The following is a 22,268-nucleotide window of genomic DNA, read 5'->3' on the forward strand; positions in this document are numbered from 1 at the left end:
GAAAGGAAGAAGCAGGCTCCCCACTGAGCAGGGAGCCCGATGTGGGGCTGGATTCCAGGACCCTGAGATCCTGGAGTCATGACCTGTGAGTCGAAGGCAGATGCTTAACTGACTGAGCCACCCAGGCACCCTCAGAACTTACTTTTTGTCTGCATCTGCCGCCTTTCACCCAATGTTATGTTTTTGAGAGTCACAGATATTGTTGCCTGTAGTTGTCAGTGTTTTGTTCTCATTGCATTTGTTCCATCATGTTGGTCTATCACATTTGACTTATCCATTCTCCCTTTGGTGGACATTTGGATAGTTTCCAGCTTGGAGTTTTATGAATAGTGTCTTTATGAACATTACATACTTGTCTCTTGGTGTGCATCTGCATACATTTCTGTTGGGCATGTATGGGTCAGAGGCTTATGTATAATTGTCCCTAATAGATAAGACTTTCCTCAAATGGCTATGCCAATTTACACTACTAAGAGCAGAGATCAAGAGTGCTCAATGCTTCATATCCTCACCGACACTTGGTATTGTCTGGTAGTGTGTGTATTGTTGTTATTTTGTGGATTTAATTTGCATTTCCCTGATGACTAAGGAAGTTGAGCACTTTTGCACATGTTCCTTGGCAATTTGAATACCCTCTTGTAAAATGCCTATTCAAATCTTTTGCCAGGTTTTCTGTTGGATTGTCTGTCTTTTCATTACTAATTGGTGGGATATACATATGTGAATGTATATGTATTATATATAAATATAAGTATATATTATATGATATGTGTATATGCAAGTCCTTTGTCAGGAATTGCAAATATCTTCTCTTACTCTATACATGACTTTTAAAAATTTCCTTAATAGGATATCTTTGATGAACAGAAGAAGTTTGCAATTTTAATATAGATGACTTTATAACAATTCTTCCTTTAGTGTTGATATTTTTTTGTTTTTATTTAAGAAATTGTCTCCTGCTTCAAGGTCATGAAGATGTTCTACATTTTCTTCTAAAATCTTGCAGTATTTATGTATTTATTTGCTCAGTTTAACTCTCACATTTAGATCTGCAATCCATCTGGAATTGACTTCATAAATAGTGTGAGGTAGGGGTCAAGATTCTTTATTTTCCCTCGTATGGATTTGTGATTGACCCAACCTTCTTTCACTGCACCTGGTCCTCTTTTGATGGGATAAAAGGAAACCTCATTAGAAATGGTTAAATGATAGACTGTAGCTGTTTAAATTTTTAAAATATATTTGTTTTCTTATATCTTCAAGGTTGAAGAGGCCAAATGTCAGAATTCAGAATTTGAGGGAAACCTGGAGGTCAGTAAATTCAACTTTAGCTCTTTGGGCTTAAAGTCATAGAATAATGGGGGGTGGGGCAGAGCGGCCACAGTTAAATTTGAACTGCTTTGAGAAAAACAAACTCAAAGTGTTCTGTGGGTTATTGCTAACTTTTATTTGAGGAGTTGAAGTCAGATAGAGAATTTGGACTGCAATCCAAGTCTTAATCATATACAGAATTTGGCAGATAATTATACTTAGAATTCAGAAGCAGAGAAAGAGAATAAACTGATAATATTCCTCATGAGTTTTTTATTTTATATCTAAGGGTACAATTTGTTTCATGGTCCCCGGCGTTCTTCCTGATACTTTGAACACAGTCAGAATAAGAGTCAGAACAAATAAGTTATGCTATGAGGATGACAAACTCTGGAGTAATTGGAGTCAAGCGATGAGTATAGGTAAGAAAACAGGATTTCATTAAAATTTAAACCATTGATGCATGGAAACTAAGCTGAAGCAGAAAATAGATTGGGGTAAAGGATTGTTCTGCATTCTTGATGTCACTCAGAGAATATCTACAACTGGACTGTATTTTCTGTCTAATTACTATCAAATCACCCAGGTTTAATTCACAATATACAGCTCTCTGAAAATCCAAAATCCAAAAGGTGTTTTTTTTCTCTTCTGTCCTGTCTCCATCTTCTTAACAACCTGAACAAAAATATCAGAAGGCAGGCATGATTAAATCTGCAGATTGTGCAATGGTAGAGGGCTATTCTGTGTGCTGGTGACAGAATCAGGAGCAGAACAGTGACCTTGATGGCCTTTAATAAAGATCAAACTGTATCTGGCTTTGAAAACAACAGTTTCATTTATTAATGGAGTAGCTGAGCAAACTGTGTGTCAGGCCCAAGTATAAGATTGGAAAGACCTGGGATCCCTGGGTGGCGCAGCGGTTTGGCGCCTGCCTTTGGCCCAGGGCGCGATCCTGGAGACCCGGGATCGAATCCCACGTCAGGCTCCCGGTGCATGGAGCCTGCTTCTCTCCCTCTGCCTATGTCTCTGCCTCTCTCTCTCTCTCTGTGACTATAATAAATAAATTTAAAAAAAAAAAAAAAAAAAAGATTGGAAAGACCTTTACTTTGTGTGTGTGCGTCCATGTGTGTGTGTGTGCGTGTGTTATGGGGGGAGGGTAGAGGGTTTTATTGAACTGTAAGCTCAAAGTGACTCAGCATTGACATAAATATCCCCCAAAGGCATAAGCAGCCATAGGCCTCAGTGACAGTACAGCACCCAGAGCAAGGGAATGCTACAGGGTGGGGCACCGTGTCCTGGCCACATCAGAAATGTGTGGTATTCTATTCTGGGTGCCATGTTGTAGGAGGTTCAGTGGCAGACTGCAGTCTATCCTCAAAAAGATCATCAGGTTGTGCAAGAATCTCAAAACTCTGGCAGGAGTAGTTAATGAAGCAAGTTTGGGGGTGAGGAGTCCTGATTGCTGAATTCTAACATTTGGGCTATTATTAGGTAGAAGAGGGAATAGGTTCTTTTCTTGTGTGGCTCCATGGGGCAAAATAGGACCAATTGAAGAACTTTCTAATAGCTGCCTAATGGTCAGAGAGACCAATTGTTGAGGTAGTCAGTTCCCTATTAGTTGAGGGACTGAACAAGCTGTGTGCCAGACATAGTTGTATTAGTTATGTATTGTTGCATAACAATGTACCTCAACATTGGGTAGCTTAAAAGACACATATTTACCATCTCACAGTTTCTGTGGATCAGGAATCTGGACCCAGCTTAGCTCAGTACCTCTGGCCCAAGTTCTGTCATGGAGTTACAGTCAAGCTATTTACTGGGCCTGCTGTCTCATCTGAAGGCTTGCCTGGGGCTGGAGAACCTTTGTCCAGGCTCACTTATGTGGTCATTAGAAAGCCTCCATTCCTTGCTGGCTGGCAGATGGAGGCTGTAGCAGGTTGAATCGTATCCCTCAGAAACTTACGTTCAGGTCCCAACTCCTATACCTGTGAATGTGACTTCATTTGGAAATAGTTTTGCAGATGTAATCAAGTTAAGGTGAGGTCACACTGTCTTCAAGCAGGCCCAAAGTCTGATGCTTGGAATCCTTATGAGAAGAGATGGTACACAGAAACCCCGAGAGACACACAGACATACAGGGAACAAGGCCCTGTGAAGATGGAGGCAGAGAATGGAGTGCTGCAGCTCCAGTCAAGGGGCACCACTGATGATTCCAGGGAGCCCCCAAAAGCTAAGAAACAGCAAGGAGGTATTCTTCCCTAGAGCCATCAGAGGAAGCATATCCCTGTAGATACCTTGATTTTGGACTTCTAGCCTCCAGAACTATGAGAGAATCCATTTTTGTTTTAAGCCAACTGGTGTGTGGTGATGTGCCACAGCAGCTCTGGTGAGCTAACACAGAGGCCTCCCTCGGTTTCTTGCCACTTGGGCCTCCCCACAGGGCTGCCTCATCATGAAATAGCAGCTAGCTCGCTCAAGGAAGTGACCTGAGCAAGAGTGTGTGAGAGGACACTCATGTGGAAACCACAGACTTTTACAACCTAATCTTGGAAATGACATCACCACGGCTGTCCGGTTCTTTACAAACAAGTCAGTTAGTGCAGCCCACCCTCCAGGGGAGGAGATTACATAAAGTGTGACCGTCAGGAGGCAGAGATCATTTGGGGGTCATCTTAGGGGCTAACACAATGACATTGGGCCCTGACATTGCTTTCTAGATGGCCATACCCTAGTGGGAAAGGTGAAGCTCTAAATAGACACGATATTCTGTGTGTGTGTGAGGCATGGCAAGGCGGTCAGTGAACAGCTCTGGAACCAAACAGTACCAGGTTTGAGGATCACCCACATCACTTCCTAAACCCTCCTGGATGAGCCATCAAACCTCCCTGAGCCTTATCTTTCTCATCTGTAAAAATAGGAGATGCTGTTACCTGTCTCTGTAGCACAGATGTAAACATGTACAAGTCCTTCAGATGGTATCGCATGTATGGTAGCTGCTTAGTTAAGAAGTAGTGGTAGCTAAGATTATTTTAGGTCTACTAATAGTGGTAAGTAACCAATAAGAAAAGATTGTCACTGTTAATGATATGGCCTTTTTATCAGGTATAACATTGTGAGTAGTGTCTGAAACTAGTTAAGATAGCCTGGTTTTGGAAGACCCTCAAGGTCTTTATTTATCCATGACATTTTAGACACCAGAGTAGGACTTTGCAGTTTGCCATTAAGGGAACGGAGAGGTGGAATACAGAGGTATCTGTGATCTCACTAGTTTGTTCCAACCGTTGCTTGGTGTTTTTTCCAAAAGGGGTTGATTTCTAATGTTTTGTGTTTGCTTTCCCTTTGCCAGGTGAGAATACCGACCCCACGTTCTATATAACCATGTTGCTCGCCACTCCGGTCATCGTTGCAGGTGCCATCATAGTCCTTCTGCTTTATCTCAAAAGGTGAGGCAGCTGCCCCGGTCGGCTTGGCAGTTTCTGCTAGCCTGTGTGCTCCAGTCATTCCTCTTTGTGACTGTGTTTGGCATTTGCCCCAGGTAGCAGGAGCACTTTGGCTATAAATGGCTTTGGTACTATGGCATGGCAAAGAAGGATCATCATGCCCATTTTCTGGTGAAGAAAGCGCTGGGTCCATTTCCCATGGCCCCGCTCAGGTGCTGTTCCCTTTGTGTGTGCGTAGGATTCTTGATAGGCCATGCGTTCACTCTACTCTTTCACATGCCTAATATAGCCACGGATAATTGGTAGCTCTATGGAACGAAACTCTAGAAATGGAGAACTTTACGAGTTAAATGACTCGGCTAGTATTCATGCAGAGCAGGTTGCTACTTGAAGCTGTGGGCAAGAGACCTTCACCAAGTTGTCTCTGATAGAAGGTACTCTGCGCGCCAGGAGAGAGGCGGGTGGGGCCAGATTGTGTAGGCCACAGCAAGGAACTGAGATTTCCTTTTTTTTTTCCTGAGTACAAGGGGCAGGCACTGAAGGGTTTTAAGTAGGGGAGGGATATGGCCTGATTTTACTGTCACAAAAGGTCGCCACCCTGGCTGCTGAGCAAAGAATTGGCTTGGGTAAGGATGGAAGCAAGTGGGCTAGCGAGGCGACATTGCAGCATTTGGGGGGAAGGATGCAGGGGGCCCTACCTGGAGGGTTAGCGACAGAGGTAGTAAGATGTGGTCAGAGGTGGGATGGATTTGGAAGGTAGACCTGAGAGCACCTGCTGATGGCTGCTCGTCCGTGGAGGTCCCAGGGCTACTGAGGGCTCAAGGACAGCTTAGGCTTTGGGCTTCAGCAACTTGAGTGAACACCAGGGCCGTTGGCCACGATAGAGAAGATTGTGAGGAGCCCTGGCTCTAGGACAAAGGTGAGGACTTTAGGCTTGAACAGAAGTTCGAGATGCCTATTAGATAACCAAGTAGAGATGTTAAATGGGTAGTTGTGTGATGAACTGAGAGTATAAGGGAGAGGTCTTGGCAGGGGGATAGAATTGTGGGAGCCCTTGGCATATCAACAGACCCAAAGCCCTAAGACTGGAAGAGTGCTCTTATTCAGCAAGTGGGACAGAGGCCAAAAGATGGAGTCCTGGGCCACACCGACATTTAGGGCTTAGGAGATGAGGCAGGGCCACCAAAGGGTAATAGGGAACAGCACACATGTGTGTGTGCACACACACAGAGTCATAACCATGTGAGGTGGCGGATGTGTTAATTCACTTGATTGAAGTCGTCATTTCATAATGTATACGTATATTAAAGCATCATGTTGTTCATCTCAAATATAATTTTTATTTGTCGAGTATATCTCAGTAAAGCTGGAAAAATGTTTTAAAAATGATAGGGCTTGAGCAGTCTGCTTATCCTGATGGCCCCTCTGGTCTACCTCTATTCGGTGCTCTCAGGACATGGGTTTCTCAGCTTCTTTTGGAAATTTCTTCACAGCTGCTTCATCATTAAAGATGACTTGTGTACCATGTCTTTTGTCCAAGTCTTCTTTTAATGCGGCTTTTTTTTTTAAGTGGGGCATTCCTATTGGCTGGAAGATTGGATCCAAAAAAAAAGTCTCTTTTTTCTTAAAGGCTCAAGATCATTATATTCCCTCCAATTCCTGATCCTGGCAAGATTTTTAAAGAAATGTTTGGAGACCAGAATGATGATACGCTGGTAAGCCCTGATTTCATAAAGTTCAAAATTGGTTTTTGTTGGAAGGCTATGGGATTTGTAAAGAGGTTGGTAAAATATACACAACATGAAATTTGCCATTTTGACCATTTTTAAGCATACGGCTTGGTGACATTAGGTACCTTCATAGTGTCATGCAACCATCATCACTATTTCCAGAACTTTGTCATCATCCCAGATAGAAATCGTGCCCATTAAACAAAAACTCTCCATTCACCCCTACCCCAGCCCCTGATAACCCCTTTTCTATTTTCTGTTTATGAATCTGCCTATTCTGGGTACCTTGTGTAAGTGGAATCCTACAGCATTTGTTCTTTTTTGTGTCTGCCTTCTTTCACTTAGCATAATATTTTCAAGGTTTATCCATGTTATAGCATGTGTCAGAACATTATTTTGAAATTGGTTGTTTTAAACTCCATTTTATCTAAAAGAGGAGAGATGATTTAACATGCAGTATCCAGGGGCACCTGGCTGGCTCAGTCAGTACAGCCTGCAATTCTTGATCTCAGGATCATGAATTTGAGCCCCTCATTGGGCATGGAGCCTACTTAAAATCAAAAAATAAGTTTAAAAATATGGCATCTCAGACAAAGCATACCATTTGCGAAGTCCTCAGAATACCTATCTTCTGTCCCTATGCTTCATTCTGTCTCTGGAGCAGGGACTCTGTTTAATCCAAACAGTTCAAGGAGAGGAGCCTCCCTGATGAAACCAGTCCAGTAGGCAGGACTTCTGACTCTTGGAGATTTGGGGAAATAAAAAGATAGGGTAAACAGTCAAAATAGATTTTGTTCATGCGACTGCCTGGAAAGCTGACCTCTGAAGACAAGGGAGACCCACCCGAACTGTTAGAGTTTGTTTGCTGCAGGACAGACAAACTAGGACTCTCATGCTAGAATTTGTGGCTGGAAAACCTGAGGCCTCAGGGGAACCAAAGAGTCTTAGGTTTCTCTGATCAGTACATTCACCCAAACATAATAATACAGACACTAAATAGAATAAATATTAATATTATTACATATATCTCAAATTGGTAATATCAGGCATGGGGCAGTTAATTTAGTGAAGTAGTACAAGCGTAGCTCATAATAGCCTGGGCTCTGGAGTCACATTGTCTGGATTCAAATTTCATTTTCCATGTGACCTTAGGTAACTTCTTAACCTTTCTGCACTTCAGCGTTCTTGTTGGTGAAATGGAGGTAATGATAGCACCTGCCTTGGGGCATTGTGATATGGATTCAATTAATTTAATACATAAAAACTACTTAGCACGGAGGCATTTATAAGTGCTCAGTAAGTGTTGGTGATTAGTATTACTATTGATCATTAATTATCATTAATTATCATTATCATTAATCCCCAAACAGTTCTTTTTTTTTTTTTTAATAATCTCTATGCCCAACATTGGGCTTGAACTCATGACCCTGAGGTTAAGAGTCACATGCTCTGCCGACTGAGCCAGCCAGATGCAAGCGATTCATGATAGCAACGCTGATGTATAGCTAGGGAAGGAAGGCAGGGATGCTGATATGCTTTCAAGGAAGGATGCATCCAGGTCACTTTTTTTTTTTAAGATTCTATTTATTTATTCTTGAGAGACAGAGAGAGAAAGAGAGAGGCAGAGACACAGGCAGAGGGAGGAGCAGGCTCCATGCAGGGAGCCTGATGTGGGACTCAATCCCGGGTCTCCTGGATCATGCCCTGGGCCAAAGGCAGGCGCTAAACCGCTGAGCTACCTGGGCTGCCCTCCAGGTCACTTTTTTACTGAGTCATGGTCACAATGCCAGCCGCTGGGGGATAGGGCACCACCAGGCAGGTAGATCCTGAAGTCCAGTGCCTGATGAGGAGATGATGCACTGTAACTGAGGGGAATATGACAACCCGTGGGTCTTCGACTTTAGTTGAGTCTCCACCAATCAGAACGCTTGCAAGAATAGAGAATCCCAGGCCTCACCTCCAGAAAGTCTGACCACGCAAGTCTGGGATGGGCCCCAGGAATCTGCATATTTAACAGGAGGCCACAGATGATTCCTACTGTGGCAAGATCCGTTTGCAGAGCCCACTCTGAAAATCACTGTTGTGGCTGTTTTTCTTAGGATCACCCCATCTCTTTCTTCATCTCACCAGCTAATGCATTAGCTGCCAGGTGTTAGAGACAGTGAAGGTGCTTGCACACCTCTGGCCAGTCCTTGAAAGTCTACTGCCTATATACAGCATTATTAGGTGCTTGGCTTCTATTCCTTATCACATCCTCATAACCACCCCTTGGTGGAAGTGCTGTTAGCACCATTTTTTTTTCTTTTTTTCACAGATGAAGAAATGAAGCCTCAGTGAGGTTAGGTGACTTTACTGCCGTCACACAGCTAGTAGGTAGTAAGGTGGGATTTGATCCAGCACTGTCTGATTCTAGAGTTCTCTCTCTCTTTCTACTAGGCTACATTACCTCTTGTAAGACAAGATAGAGTGTCCTCGAGAAGCTCACTACCTTCTGAGAGTTCTGTTTGATAGAAGGAGAGGGTTGGAATAGAAGAGTTCTGAGAAAAAGGTTTAGAGTCACATTATGGCTGGCCTTCTGTGGGAAAGTATAGGGAATATCATTATGCCAACAGTCTGAAGGGAAGGGATTGGAGGGGGAGGCACGGTAGCAGCCTGGGAACCTAGTCCCAAATTTGCCAAGTACAGGTTTTTGTTTGGCCAGCGTAGCGTATGTAAAATTTTTCAGTTTGGAATCTTAAGCATGGCATACACTCTACCAGTTCATCCGAGGCCCTACCATGCCCAGTTTCCACCTGGTTTCACACGTTGACCTCACACCAGACCCCTGAAAGGTGTGTGCGTTTGCTAGCCCTCTCAGTACCATGACACAACTGCCCAGTATCCGTGAAAATATGTTTGGACTCACTCATATATACAGGATAGACAGCCAAAGCATCAACTGGAGGGCAGCTTGGAAAAAATGTCACAAGAATCTTTGTTCTTATTATAATTACACTTCTAAGAATCTATTTGGAGGAATTAATCCAACAATGGCACAATGATGGGCAAGGCAGCATTTGTCTCCAACATGAAAAACTTAGAAGCCAGTGAATCATCCACAGTGTAGAATTAGTTAAATGGCAAGGTAGGTTTTCAGAGCATTTAATGTCACAGCCAAATGAGATACAAGACCAAGAAACATCATAACTACAGAGTACATTGCAATCCTAATTTTTGTAAAAACGGGTGAATATACACATAGAACAATGAGTGGAAGGAGAGGAATCAAAATGATCATCTCTGGGCAGAAGGGCTGTGCAGATAATTGATGCTATTCTCTACCTTTCTGAAATTTTCCAAATTGACTATAATAAGCATGTATTGCTTTCATAATAAAAAGGAACCCTGTACGAGTCATTAACGGAAAAGAGAATATTTTGGTCATCCGGGTTTGAGAGATAATAGGGACTTGAACTTAGGTGGTAGCAGAGGAGATTGACGCAACAGACATCATTAAAAGCAACTCATTACAACTTGGGGACTCTGTGGGCGATGAAAGGTACAGAGAGTAAAAATAATCTCAAGGTTTCAAGCCTGAGTGATAGAGTGAACAGCAGTAACATTGACAGCAAAATCAGATCAATTATCTTTCTCAGAGATGGGAAAATGGCTTTTTTTTTTTTTCAATTTGCTGTCTAGAGGATAATACGTTGTCCCGATGAGTCAGAGAATTCTATAATTTAGCGAGGCGGATACACTGACAAGATGGACCACTAAAAGCATAAGATGTTTTTGTTTGTGGTGGTTGCAGACCATTAAATAAAATCAGAGTTTAAAACTGAAAGTATAATAAAAACACCAGACAGGGGAAAGGGTAATAGAACAAATGTTCATGTTTTCTTTTTAAGCAAATGAATAATCTTCTCTTCTCTACACAGCAGCAATCCTCACTCAGTTGAGCTGCAAATGCAGCAGAGAGACAAGCCTTTGACTTCGAGAATTATCGAATTAGGAAAGGAACATGGCTCTAGAGGTCATCCAGTGAGGTGGATGTCTCACATGTCGAATTACTGCCCTCTAACCATGAACTCTTAAGATTCGACGATGCTAGCCCTACCCCCCCCCCCCCGCCATTTTCGAGGTAGGGACAGTGGGGGCCCCAGAGACATTTCTCAGGGACTGTCGTGGAGCAAGGTCATCACAGAACCTGAACCGGAAGCCACGGTAGCCCAAAGTTTCTGTCTCCTCATCCTGAGAAATAACCATGCCTTGTCTGAACACCCTTCTTTCCCCACTACACCATCCATGGCAGCTCTTTAAAAATACTTACTTAGGTGTGGCCACAAAGAAACAAAATCCTCTGTATAGTTTTCCTTAAGGTTTCTAGTGTTTTGACAGTGTTTTGTTCGTCACTATAGTAACATTGTGGCCAACAGCATTTCTTCCTGTGGCTTTGCTGCTTGCCTTTTCTTTGTGACTAACTGGGCTATGGGCCATGTCTGGGGGGCGGGGGGCTGTGTAGAGGGGATGGCTTCTCTGTATCTGCATTTCTGTTTCATCCATAAAAAATTATCTATTCTCCCCCCGCTTCTTGTAAACCAGTTATGTTTTCAGTACCATGCCAGTTTTACATTCCTGATTGGAAAGTGGCTTTCTCACTGGGAGTTGACTTCCAGATACTGCTGAGTTGTTTCTTATCTTTTCTTTTTTTCCACTTCAGTATGTATATTGAAAAACTAGGAAAAAGGAAAAAAGAGACTAGGAAACACAGAAAAAAGAAAAGAAAAACTAGGATCCCTTTCCTACAGAAGCAAAATAACATGGCTGTACTTTAAAAATGACTCATTCCTTAATATCCTATAATACTCAGCCCATAGTACAATTTCTCCCCCTGTCCCAGGAGTCAGGAGACAGTCCAGTTGTGCCACCATTAGTGAGTCGAAGATTGAGCACTGTACTTAAGGTGATAACAGAGTGTCCCCTCCTGCCACTTTCTATTTATTTCCCCCCTTGCCACCTGAAGAGAGTCTGTGGCGCTAGGTTAGTGCCCTGTCAGACCTTTAGCTCAGCTCTGTTAGCTAATGCTTCTGGTGCCAGTTGGTCTCCTTGACTGAATCAATAATTTCAGCAGGCATTCTGAAATGATTTTTTTCTCATCTGTCATCCAATCTACATTTATAAGCTGGCCCTTTTCTCTAAAGCACTGCTCTGACTCATTAACTCAGCTCTTTGGTGGTTCTGAAATTCTGTTTCTGCTAGGAAGGTAGATTCGTGTTTGATTCTTTCCCTTTAATTCTCAATTTTTAAAGTGAAGGGTTGGATCCATAGCCACCTTAAATGGTACCAAATTTGTCCCCTTCACACCATGTTCAGCTGGTTCTTCTTCTTCTTCTTCTTCTTTTTTTTTTTTTTTTAACAAATAAGCACTCACCCAACACGGGGCTCGAACTCACAACCCTGAGATCAAGAGTGCTACTGGCTGAGCGAGCCAGGTGCCTCTCAACTGGTTCCTTTTCAAGCCACAATGATTTTAAGGCATGGCGAGCCCCAATTCATATTGTGTAACTTTCTGTTGTGGATGTTGATCTGAAGAAGACAGGGGCATGGAATCCATTGACTTGTATTCCTCCAAGAGGCCACCATTTCACGCAGTGCTTAGGGGGCATGAAACCCACTCAGCTTCTATGGAAAATTCACTGTGGGAAATAACCAAATCTTGAAAGTATTCTTAAGTTGAGATTTGGTGTTCCATGAAACCTCAAAATTTTTTTATTTCTTTAAAATATAAAAGGTATAACATACTGCTTTTCTAGGATTGGATGACTAACAACTAAAAGCCAGTCATGTGAGCCTCCCAAACACTAATTTTTTTTTCTGTCATCTGTGGTGTTTTTCATCATTGGCCATTGTTCTATTGTTGATTACCTTGTTTTAAAAAGTTGGCAGTGTGAGAACTGGATTATGGACTGATAATTTTGTGGATTTATTTTTTTTTCTGCAAGTAATTTTAAAAATAGACCGGCATATAATTCACAAAATTGAATAATAGGTCAGAGCATTTGTTCCTCTTTCTTACACAGAGATATTCATAGAAGCACCCCTCAGGAAAAGGCCACAATGCTGATGATGAGTGAAAATTAGAGTAATCCAAGTTTTAGAAATGAAAAAAGGCAATTGAAAAAATTAATATCTTCTTGGAAGCCATTTCTGCTGCAGTGTTCACCTCATTAAAATAGATTGTTTTTTTTTTTCCTGTCCACCACAGCTAACCATTGGGTCTAATAACTAGAAACCAACAAAGGTATAATCTTCAGCATGCATTTTTAAAAATTAAAATAGTTTTCTTTTTAAAGCAAAGTGTATTTATTACAGAGAAGTGAGAAATACAGATCACCAAAAGAGAAAAATAAAATCACTCTTCATCCTAACACCCAGACATAACCATCTTTGATGTTATGTGAACAACATAGAGAAACGGAGCTTTTAATGGCAAAAGGAATAACAGTGACAACAATAATAATACTTTGCACTTATGGAAATTTTGCTAAGTATCAGATGCTTTTTTCAGCACTTCCTTGGTTAAGTTTTCCCCATCTTGCAGCTGGTGTTATCTCCAGGACACAGATACAGAAGGTGAGGTACCAGAGCGGGAAGTAGTGTAGCTTGCTCCAGATTATATTGTGAGGACAAAACAAAGCTAGGATCCAAACTTAACGAACAAGAGTCAGAGGTGAGCCCAGAACCCAGGCATCCTGAGTCTCCAGCCTAGACTCTGAGCTGACATATCGTATGATATGTTTTAATAAGATGGTCATATTTAATTTTATTTGAATTCAACGGGTAAGAAAGAAGCAGGTAGAACTAAAGGAATCTCTGAACTTCTGATAAATTATGAGTTTTAATGATTATTGAAAAGGGCAATTTTTTCCATATGTTCTCCCTGTCCTCTCCCCATTTTTAAAGTTGTCCAGTATCTGCATTGTCAGTGCAGGTAACTATTCCCTACCATAGTGTCTCCCTGAGAGCCCCCGTTTGGTCTTAATTCTGTGTGAGTGTATATATTTGATGCTCACCAGCAGTCTTCATGGTCATGTCTCTCCAGTCACTTGAGTTGTTTGAAGCTTTAAAGGTTTTCTCAGGGAGGATTCATGGGACCAACATTTCCTGAATTATTTACACATTGATGGAGTTTGCTGCATTAATAATTGAAAGTCATTTTAGCTAGATATAAAATCCATGGCTCACATGTTCTTGCCTTGGGTACCTTAAATATGGCATCCACTTTCTTCTGGAACAAAATGTTGTCAAAGTCTGCTGACAATATGATTTTCTCTCTGTATTAAAACACTTGGTCAAAACAAAACAAAACAAAAAACACTTGGTCTTGGGCACCTGGCTGGTCTTGGGCACCTGGCTGGCTCAGTCAGTGGAGTGTGTGACTCTTGATCTCGGGGTTGTGAGTTTGGGTCCTATGTTGGGTGTAGAGCTTACATAAAAAACAAACACTTGATGTTTTCTGTCTGATTGTCAAAAGCTTTTTTTTCTTCCAAGTCCAATAATTTTACCAGAATATGTCTTGGTGGTGTTGGTCATCCTGGCTTGATTTTCTGAGGAATGTGCTGTACCCTTTTAGTATGTAGTCTCCGGTGTTTTTCTCTTTTTAATTTCAGTACAAATGTCTTGACTTCTAGATTTTAATTATTCTGTTCTCTTGTGTGTATTTGTCACATCCTCTTGAATAATTTTTATCCACCTTCATTTTTAAAGATTGTAAAAAATGTATTTATTTTACAGAGTGCGTGTGTGTACCTTTGTGCATGTGCATGAGAGGGGGTGGGGCAGAGGGAGAGAGAACTAGAGAATCTCCAGCAGACTCTCTGCTGTGTGTGGAACCCAACAGGGGGCTCGATCCCAGGACCCTGAGATCATGACCTGAGCCGAAATCAAGAGTTGACTACTCAACTGACTGAACCACCCAGGTGCCTCTTTTTTTTTTTTTAAAAGACTTTTTAAAAGTAATCTCTACACCCACCATGGGGCTCAAATTTACAACCCCGAGATCAAGAGTTGCATGCTCTACTGACTGAACCAGCCAGGTACCCCCCATTTTTTTATAAAAAAAATTCTTTTCATCATCTGTTTCTCAAGGTATTATCTGTTATGTTTATTTACCCCTGTGTTGTGTTCCTTTTAGCTTAATCTTCATTTCTACAATGATTTTCTTTTACTTCTCATTCTTTCCTGAGATTTATCCTGCCATTCCTGAGGTATCATTATTCTAAATTTTTATATTCTTTCATAGGATGTACATTTTTAAAAAATATCATGTAACTTTTTCTTAATATAGTTTAGCTAGTTTTGAACTATTGGACTATAATTTTCTGTATTTCAAGGGGTCTTATATGTTTTAATTCTGCAAGGATTTTATTCTCTTGCTTATTTTTACATGAAACTAGTTTCCCTGGGTTTTTAGAAGGAAAATCGATTTAAGATAGTTCCCCTCCCCTCCCCTCCCCTCCCAATTTCATAGCTCTGGAATTCCATCTTCTATTATTTTTGACCACTATTCAAAGTGTCATGAATTTCTTACTGAAATCTCCTGGCATTGCCTGTCTGCCTCCTCTCTTTTCATCTGGCCTTTCTCTCTGATCTCTCTTGTCTCTGTCTGGGTCAGTGTGGAGTCTTTGTGCCCCAGTTGCTCCTCGGAGTGGGCCTTTGCCCTGGAAGGGAGCTTTGGATGATTTTGAGAGTTTGTGCGGGGCTCAGGCAGCTCCCAGACTATTCTGCGGGCTCCTCGCCCCTGATCACTATATGGAAAGGCAAACCCCTGCCAGTCTCCGTTGTTCTTCATAAATTAGCTTGCTGAGGTTTGAGCTATTATAGAGTTCTCAGATTTCTCCTATGCCCTGCTGGTTCCCTCGCCAGACTCCTCCATAACTAATTTCATTGTGGTCTTGTAGCTGTCTCTGATTTGTCCCACCCGTTCGTATTTCAGGGTTTGTTGGGGAATCATTGTGATCCAGTTTTTGTTGTAGATTGTGTCTGTGGATTTGGGTTTTGCTTTCCTACCTACCCTAGTTACCTTTCCTACTTGTGTTTTTTATGGTGGCATTTGGGGACATTTAAGAACTGCTGCCAGCCACTACCTTCTGCCCAGGATTCCTCTGTAAACTACAGACCATGGGCCACATCTTGTCTACTGCTTGCTTGTCTACAGCCTGCAACCTAAGAATGGTTTTTATGCGTTTAAGTAGTTGAAAAGATCTAAAGAAGACTATTATGTCATGACATGTGAAAATTATTTGAAATTCAAATTTCAGTATCAAGTTTTGTTGGAACACAAGCCATGCCTGTTCATTTACATGTTATCTATGGCTGTTTTCATGCTGTAACAGCAGAATGAGTTTTGGAGACAGAGACTCAGCTGAAAATATTTATTATCTGGCCATTGACAGAAAAAGTTTGCCAACCCTGGTCCTATAGTATACTTTTTACTGGCTAACTAGTAAGTATTCCATTGTGTGAATATATCATAATGTACTAAACCAAGTCCCTATTATTGGGCATTTAGAGGAATTCTAAATTTCATTATTACAGGCATCATTTCACAGCTATATTGGCATATATATTTTATTATTTGGGAGGGATATATTGTTACAGGTAAGATTGCTGGATCAAAGGAGATTATACTTTTTAAACTCTTTGATTAATATTGACGAATTGTCATCCAGAAAGGATATACAGGCTAAATATCTATTGAGGACACTGAGCCAATAAATTACAGTGCATTCATGCAATGAAATATGCAGAGGGTAAAGAAAATGCGGTAGCTCAATTTTACTGACACATAAAAATACATAATATATGCTGTTAAACTAAACACCCTGGTTACAGATGTAGAGTATGAGTCCTTCATTTTAAGGAAAGGGAGCAATAGGATACATACTTTTAAATTTTTCACAAGCAGAGATGACAAGTAGGTTGTACCAACTTATACACCCAGCCATAGGATGTCTGAATGGTGGTTTTACCATGCTTTTGTCAGTGTGAGGGTATCTAATTTTTTTTTTATTTTTTGCCAATTGACGGATGAGAAAAGGGCATCTTGTTTTCATTTTATATATCAACTTTTGTATTGTTTTGTATGTTCATGGGCTCGAATTAAATTTTTTGTGAATTTCTTGTTCATTGTCCATTTCTTTTTCCCTGCTATATGCATGTTTTGGAAACTTGGTAGTTTGTAAAGCTCTTTTTATCTATTGGTTATTAATCCTTTGGCTTGTCCATTTGCCTTGGTATAGTATTTAGGGTGATTAGTGATGGTTTTTGCTGTTTATGCATTCAGATCTTCCTGTATTTTTTGTGTGTAGGAAGACTTTTCCTGACTCAGATTTATGTACTTTTGCGCAATATATTTTTCTAGTACATATTTGATTTTGGTTTTTATATTTAGGTCTTGAGTCCATCGAGAATTTATGCATGTGGGCCATCGAGTAGGGTTTAACTTTATTTTCCAAATGGTTAGCCAGTTGTCTCAGTGCCATTTATTGAATAAGCCATTATTTCAAGGTTATGTAATTTTTTTCAGACTGCCTTTTATTAGATCATGTGCATTTCACATTTTTAAAAGTCAGGTTTGTTGATTTGATTTATGTAAAATACAGTTGAGTCTTTTTAAGTGTATAGTTGCAGCTGTAGCAAATGTGTGCAGTTGTGTAGCTACCACTCACTCTAGTCAAGATCTGGAACATTTTCATCTTCTTCCAGAAAGTTCCCTCATGCCCCTTTATAGTAGTCATCCTCCTCACCTCTGACCTTATACCCTTGCGGCCACTGATCTGTATTCTAGACCTAGATTTTTGCTTTTTCCGGAATGTCACACAAATACATAGACTTTTGAGTCTGGCTTATTTCACATGGCATGGTACATTTAAGAGACATCTGTGTTGTTGCATATTATCAGTAGTTCATTTCTTTTCATTGCTGAGCAACATTCCCTGATACAGCCATGCCACAGTTTATTTAACCATTCACTTGTTCAAGGACAGTGGGCTTGTTTCTAGTTTGGGGCTTTTATGAAGAAAGCTACCATAAACATTCACAGAGGGGTCTTTCTGTGGACATGTTTCCATTTATCATGGGTAAATACCTGAGAGTGGGATTACTGGGTCATGGATAAGTGTATATTTCATTTTATAAGGAACCATCCAACTGTTTTCCATAGTGGCTGTAGGATTTTGCATTTCCACCAACATTATATGAGAGACCCAGTTACTCTGCATCTTTGTCAGCACTTGAAATTGTCAGAATTTTTTATTTTAGCCAATCCACTAGGAGTATGAGGTTAAATTGTTTAGAATAATTTAGCTGTTTTAAGCAGTGTTCCTCGACTCATCCCTGCACATGCTTTCTAAGACTGGATGCTCCTGACCTGCTCAGTCCAGCTTTAATCGTACAGCCCAAGGCAGCTGAAGAGTCACCATTGCTCTTGTTTCTGTTTTTCCTTTCTGTTTCGTTTCTGAGGCTTCGAGAACCAAAAAACATCAGAGCAGAGACGGAGCTTAGAAATAATCTAGTGGAGGGGTGGCAAACTTTTCCTGTAAAGAGCCACATTCTTGACTTCCCAAGCCATTCGGTCATAGTCATGGCAACTCACCTCTGCTGTTGTAGCATGAAAGCAGCCACAGACAGCACAGAAACGGACGCGTGGCCATTTCCCAATAAAACTTTATTTACCAAAACAGGCCGCCTGCTGGATCCAGCCCTGTCACGGCAGTTTGCTGATCCCTGGTTTAGTCTAGCAACTTTATTTTACAGATGAGGAGACTGAGCTCAGGTTCCACCCTTTCTCTTGATTTATTTATTTTTTATTTTTTTTAAAAAAAATTTATTTATTTATGATAGTGACAGAGAGAGAGAGGCAGAGACATAGGCAGAGGGAGAAGCAGGCTCCATGCACGGGGAGCCTGACGTGGGACTCGATCCTGGGTCTCCAGGATCACACTCTGGGCCAAAGGCAGGCGCCAAACCGCTGCGCCACCCAGGGATCCCCTCTCTTGATTTATAAGTAAAGACGGCAAAGACCAAAATATTGGCTTTCACCATTAAGAGACATGCTTACATTGAGTTCAAGATGAGCTTACCTTTAAACTCATGATTCCGGGTTCTAGCAAATGATGTCACATGAAACTATCAATATATGATCTTTCAAAAGTTTTAACTGCAACTAAGACTTTTGGGGACATTTTATATATTGCCATTGACCTCCCTGCTGGTTGACTTTTTGAGGCTATTATATCTCTGGAACAATGGGCAAATTTGAGTAGCAAGAAAAATAAAGGTAGTAACGTTTAAGAAAAGCACCACCACCCTTTTATTCGTCCTCAAAAGACTTTGTTTCCAGTTTTGGAGATATCCAAACTTCTCTCTTGAGATGGCTGTCAAACATCATGTAACAGTCCCATGCTTCCCGCCACCCCCCTCCCCTGCCCTGCTCTGAATGTTAATTCCTGATTGTTTTGTTTCATGAATTGCTCAAATAGATGATTCTTAAGTCAAAAAAAAAAAAAAAAGCAAACCCCAAACTGTAACAGGAAAACATACACTTATGGTTCCATGCACGCAAACCTAAAAATAAGCACTGGCTGTGATTCCTCAGGGAGAGAACATTGTTTAAAAGAGTCATCTCATGTGTGCGTGTGTTTTCCTCCCTTCCAGCACTGGAAGAAGTACGACATCTATGAGAAGCAAACGAAAGAAGAAACTGACTCAGTAGTGCTGATTGAAAACCTGAAGAAAGCCTCTCAGTGATGGGGATAACTTATTTTAGCCTTCAGCATGACCTTGTAAAGATTCATCCCATTCTGCGTTTGTGATGGGGGAACTGGTTCAATGGAAACTAAAATTACTGGGCCATTTAAAAACAGGCAGCTCAGAAGAGCCACGATTGTTATGTTGAGTCGTGCACTGAGAAACTAAACACAAGGGGCTCTTTGGTGAAGAGAGGGGAATAATTGTTGTTGAATTATAAAAGCAGACATCCCTTGCGAAGACTTCAAAGGAGGGGACAAAGCAGCCAGCAATGATGATGGCAGTAGAGTTAATCTTATCAAGAGTTAGGACACCTTCTGAGGGATCTGTGCCTGCTTTGTATTCTTTGTGTCAAACAATACCAACACATTTTATTTGTTGTGTGAAACTCATTTTGGGTGCAGTTGCTAATGCCAAACTTGAGTCACAGAGAACATCTAGCAAATGAAATTGGTAAAAATCTATTATCTGTTGTTTAGGATCTCATTGAGGAATGTTTGCGGCTCTTAAAACTTTTAGCAGTCTGGAATCATCCACCCCTTGAGCAGCAATTTTCTCCGCTTTGAAAGGCCCAGACATCAGTGTTGGCCATGAGAGATGACACTTAGGGAAACAGCAGAGGCAGCTCCTTTACCTTTCAAAGCTGAGGCAGGCTTTTCGGGGCAGTGGAGGTAGAAAGATTTGTTGGGTATGAGAGTTTGAACCCCACACCATCTCCCACAATGGGTCATGTCTTCTTAATCTCTGCCGATCAGATATTCACCAGGTGTCCCTGTGCTTGGCCCCTGGCTGTGAGGCACCACTCGAAGGGTTTGACAGTCCCATGGAGACTCCTCTGTTCTTACCATTTGATCTCCACCTGTCATTTGCCAGACCCTGGTTCCCACACCCAGTCTCGCCCCTGTCGCATTCGCCCACATTCCTGTCAGTGTGTCTTTCACCCCAGTTCATCAGAAATTAGAATTTAAAGCTGCTCAGAACACCTAGAGGGGCAGGGAGTAATTTGCATCTCAGGTAAAGTGTGAGGAGACAAACAATGACTGATTTTTGCATATTTGTGACTTCGGCGTGAGTCTGCATTTCTTTGAAGGTTTTCAGCATTTACTAATTATGCATTTTCTAAACAGAAAGGAGGTATTATCATCACTTAAAACTTCGCTGTTTGCTTCAGAAAAGAATAGTTATGTCTTCCCCCTTTCCCTTACAGTCACAACTGGTTATGAATAGGTTCTGCTTCTTTATATGGATAGCATCTGCAGCTCCAACATTTGTATTCATTTTTTTTTTTGCATACTAAGTTAGGGTTCCATTCTCACCCAGCCCTACACCATACCCACAGAGGTGTTCCCTCCACTCCTCTACCTTCCTCCAAATTTAAAGAAGTGTGGAAGTGCGAGGCTAACCTCCCCTGCCCCCCCACTCTCTCTCCTCATGTGCACCGACTCAGATTCCTGGTAGGAACTTAAAAACTTGATACTGCAAGTTCTCCAGACACTCACCCATTGGTTGGCAATCATGCTGCCACTTGCAACTCCTGCTCTTAGGGGAAGGGAGGAGGTCAGAGATGCCTGCTATCCAGAGGTTTGGGCGGAAGTGGCCACCTGCTTGCACCGCAGTGGAGGAGTGTGCCCTGGCTTTTCTGAGGAAATTTCATGGCAAGGGAAGAGATCAACATGTTTCCTCCCGTGCCTTTTTTTTTTTTTAGGTCAGATTGAGACCTAAAAAAGGGAGACAGGCAGAGTAGATGTCCCAGTTTGTTCTCTGGTTCTCTAAAAAGAACGTTTGGTTTTCCTGTGTAGGGATAAGATTATTTCCTAGTCAAGTCTTTTTTAATTCTGGAAAGCAAAACACCTAAACGCCTCACCCAAAGCCAATTTTCCTGGCATCCTATTTGGATGGCAATGGGGAGAGGGGAATGCTTTGGTATTACGATTAGCCAGGGGACTGCAGATGGTGACAGTCACAGCCCGGGAGTGGGGAGATTGCATTTTGTTTCCATTCTCTGCTTTAAGCTGCAAGATAGTTGAGGGAAAAGGGCAGTGAGTTATGGGAATACCTATGGCTGTTCTATAATTGCTGAGAAGTGATCCCCAGGCTTTGGGAGCTCTTGGGAACCTGAATACATCAGTGGAATTTCCCTCCCCTGTGGGAAACTCGTAGGTTCATTTGCTATGTTACTCCTAAACTGTATGGATTTTTTTTCTCCACATACCTAAGTAAACCCACTGTAAGGATGGTCATTCTTATTCTTTCATTCAGGTAAGTTTTTCCTTTATCTGGGCACTGAAGGGATACGCAAAACAATGTTAACAATATTTTTGGTAATGCCTTCAACTAGGGATCATTTTGTTTAACTTCTTATAGGAAAGCTTGAGTGAAATAAATATTGTCTTTTTGTATGTCACCCACATGTTTTCCTTTGGTCTTACTTTGGGGGGCAGAATGCTAATGAGGGGTGGGTGGTGGAAAAATTGGAGCTAAAAGAATAAATGTTGTGGGGAAAAAAAACCCAACCATCCAGGATGGCCATTTTATCTTACAGTCATTTCTCATAAGCTTCTCTGCTGTTCTTGGTCCACCTGTGTTTTCTGATAAGAGCATGCACTGGGTTTAGTATCAACACTGCCAGTGCAAGCAGGACCTAAAAGGGACGTAGGTATTTGATGAATCGTGGTTCTGATAATTAAGGGAAATGCACTACGCGGCTGGCGCTGCACCAGGGTGAGAGGCGGGGGGGCGGGGGGGGGAAGGTGGGGGTTCCCCACACTACACACACCTGCCTCCCAGGTCCCCAGACACAGCTGAGGCCGCACCACTGGGCTGGCGGCTGTGAGGGGCTCCGCCCGTCCTCCTTCAACCAAGGGCCAGAAAAGCACATCATTACCAAGGACAAGAAGGGGGGGCCAGCTCTGCCGGCTGATGCAAGTCTTCCTTCCCACATACCTGCTGGTTTGGGTGTTCCCAGTGATGGATGCGTCCCTGCAGAGCAGCACGTCGC

At 41.8% G+C, this 22,268-nt stretch overlaps 1 protein-coding gene across 1 annotated transcript in view; it reads left to right on the top strand.

Moving 5' to 3' along the window:
• IL13RA1 (interleukin 13 receptor subunit alpha 1) overlaps positions 1 to 21,674 on the top strand; it is a 53,775-nt gene extending 32,101 nt beyond the window's left edge. Inside the window, exons 7-11 of the mRNA XM_041741261.1 lie at positions 1,264 to 1,311; positions 1,601 to 1,733; positions 4,658 to 4,754; positions 6,382 to 6,466; positions 19,178 to 21,674. Coding sequence (XP_041597195.1) covers positions 1,264 to 1,311; positions 1,601 to 1,733; positions 4,658 to 4,754; positions 6,382 to 6,466; positions 19,178 to 19,270 — 456 coding nt within the window. The 3' untranslated portion in view covers positions 19,271 to 21,674. The remainder of the gene's footprint in view (positions 1 to 1,263; positions 1,312 to 1,600; positions 1,734 to 4,657; positions 4,755 to 6,381; positions 6,467 to 19,177) is intronic.
• The last annotated feature ends 594 nt before the right edge of the window (positions 21,675 to 22,268 follow it).

The sequence above is a fragment of the Vulpes lagopus genome, chromosome X, assembly GCF_018345385.1.
Source record: "Vulpes lagopus strain Blue_001 chromosome X, ASM1834538v1, whole genome shotgun sequence".
Lineage (NCBI taxonomy): Eukaryota > Metazoa > Chordata > Mammalia > Carnivora > Canidae > Vulpes > Vulpes lagopus.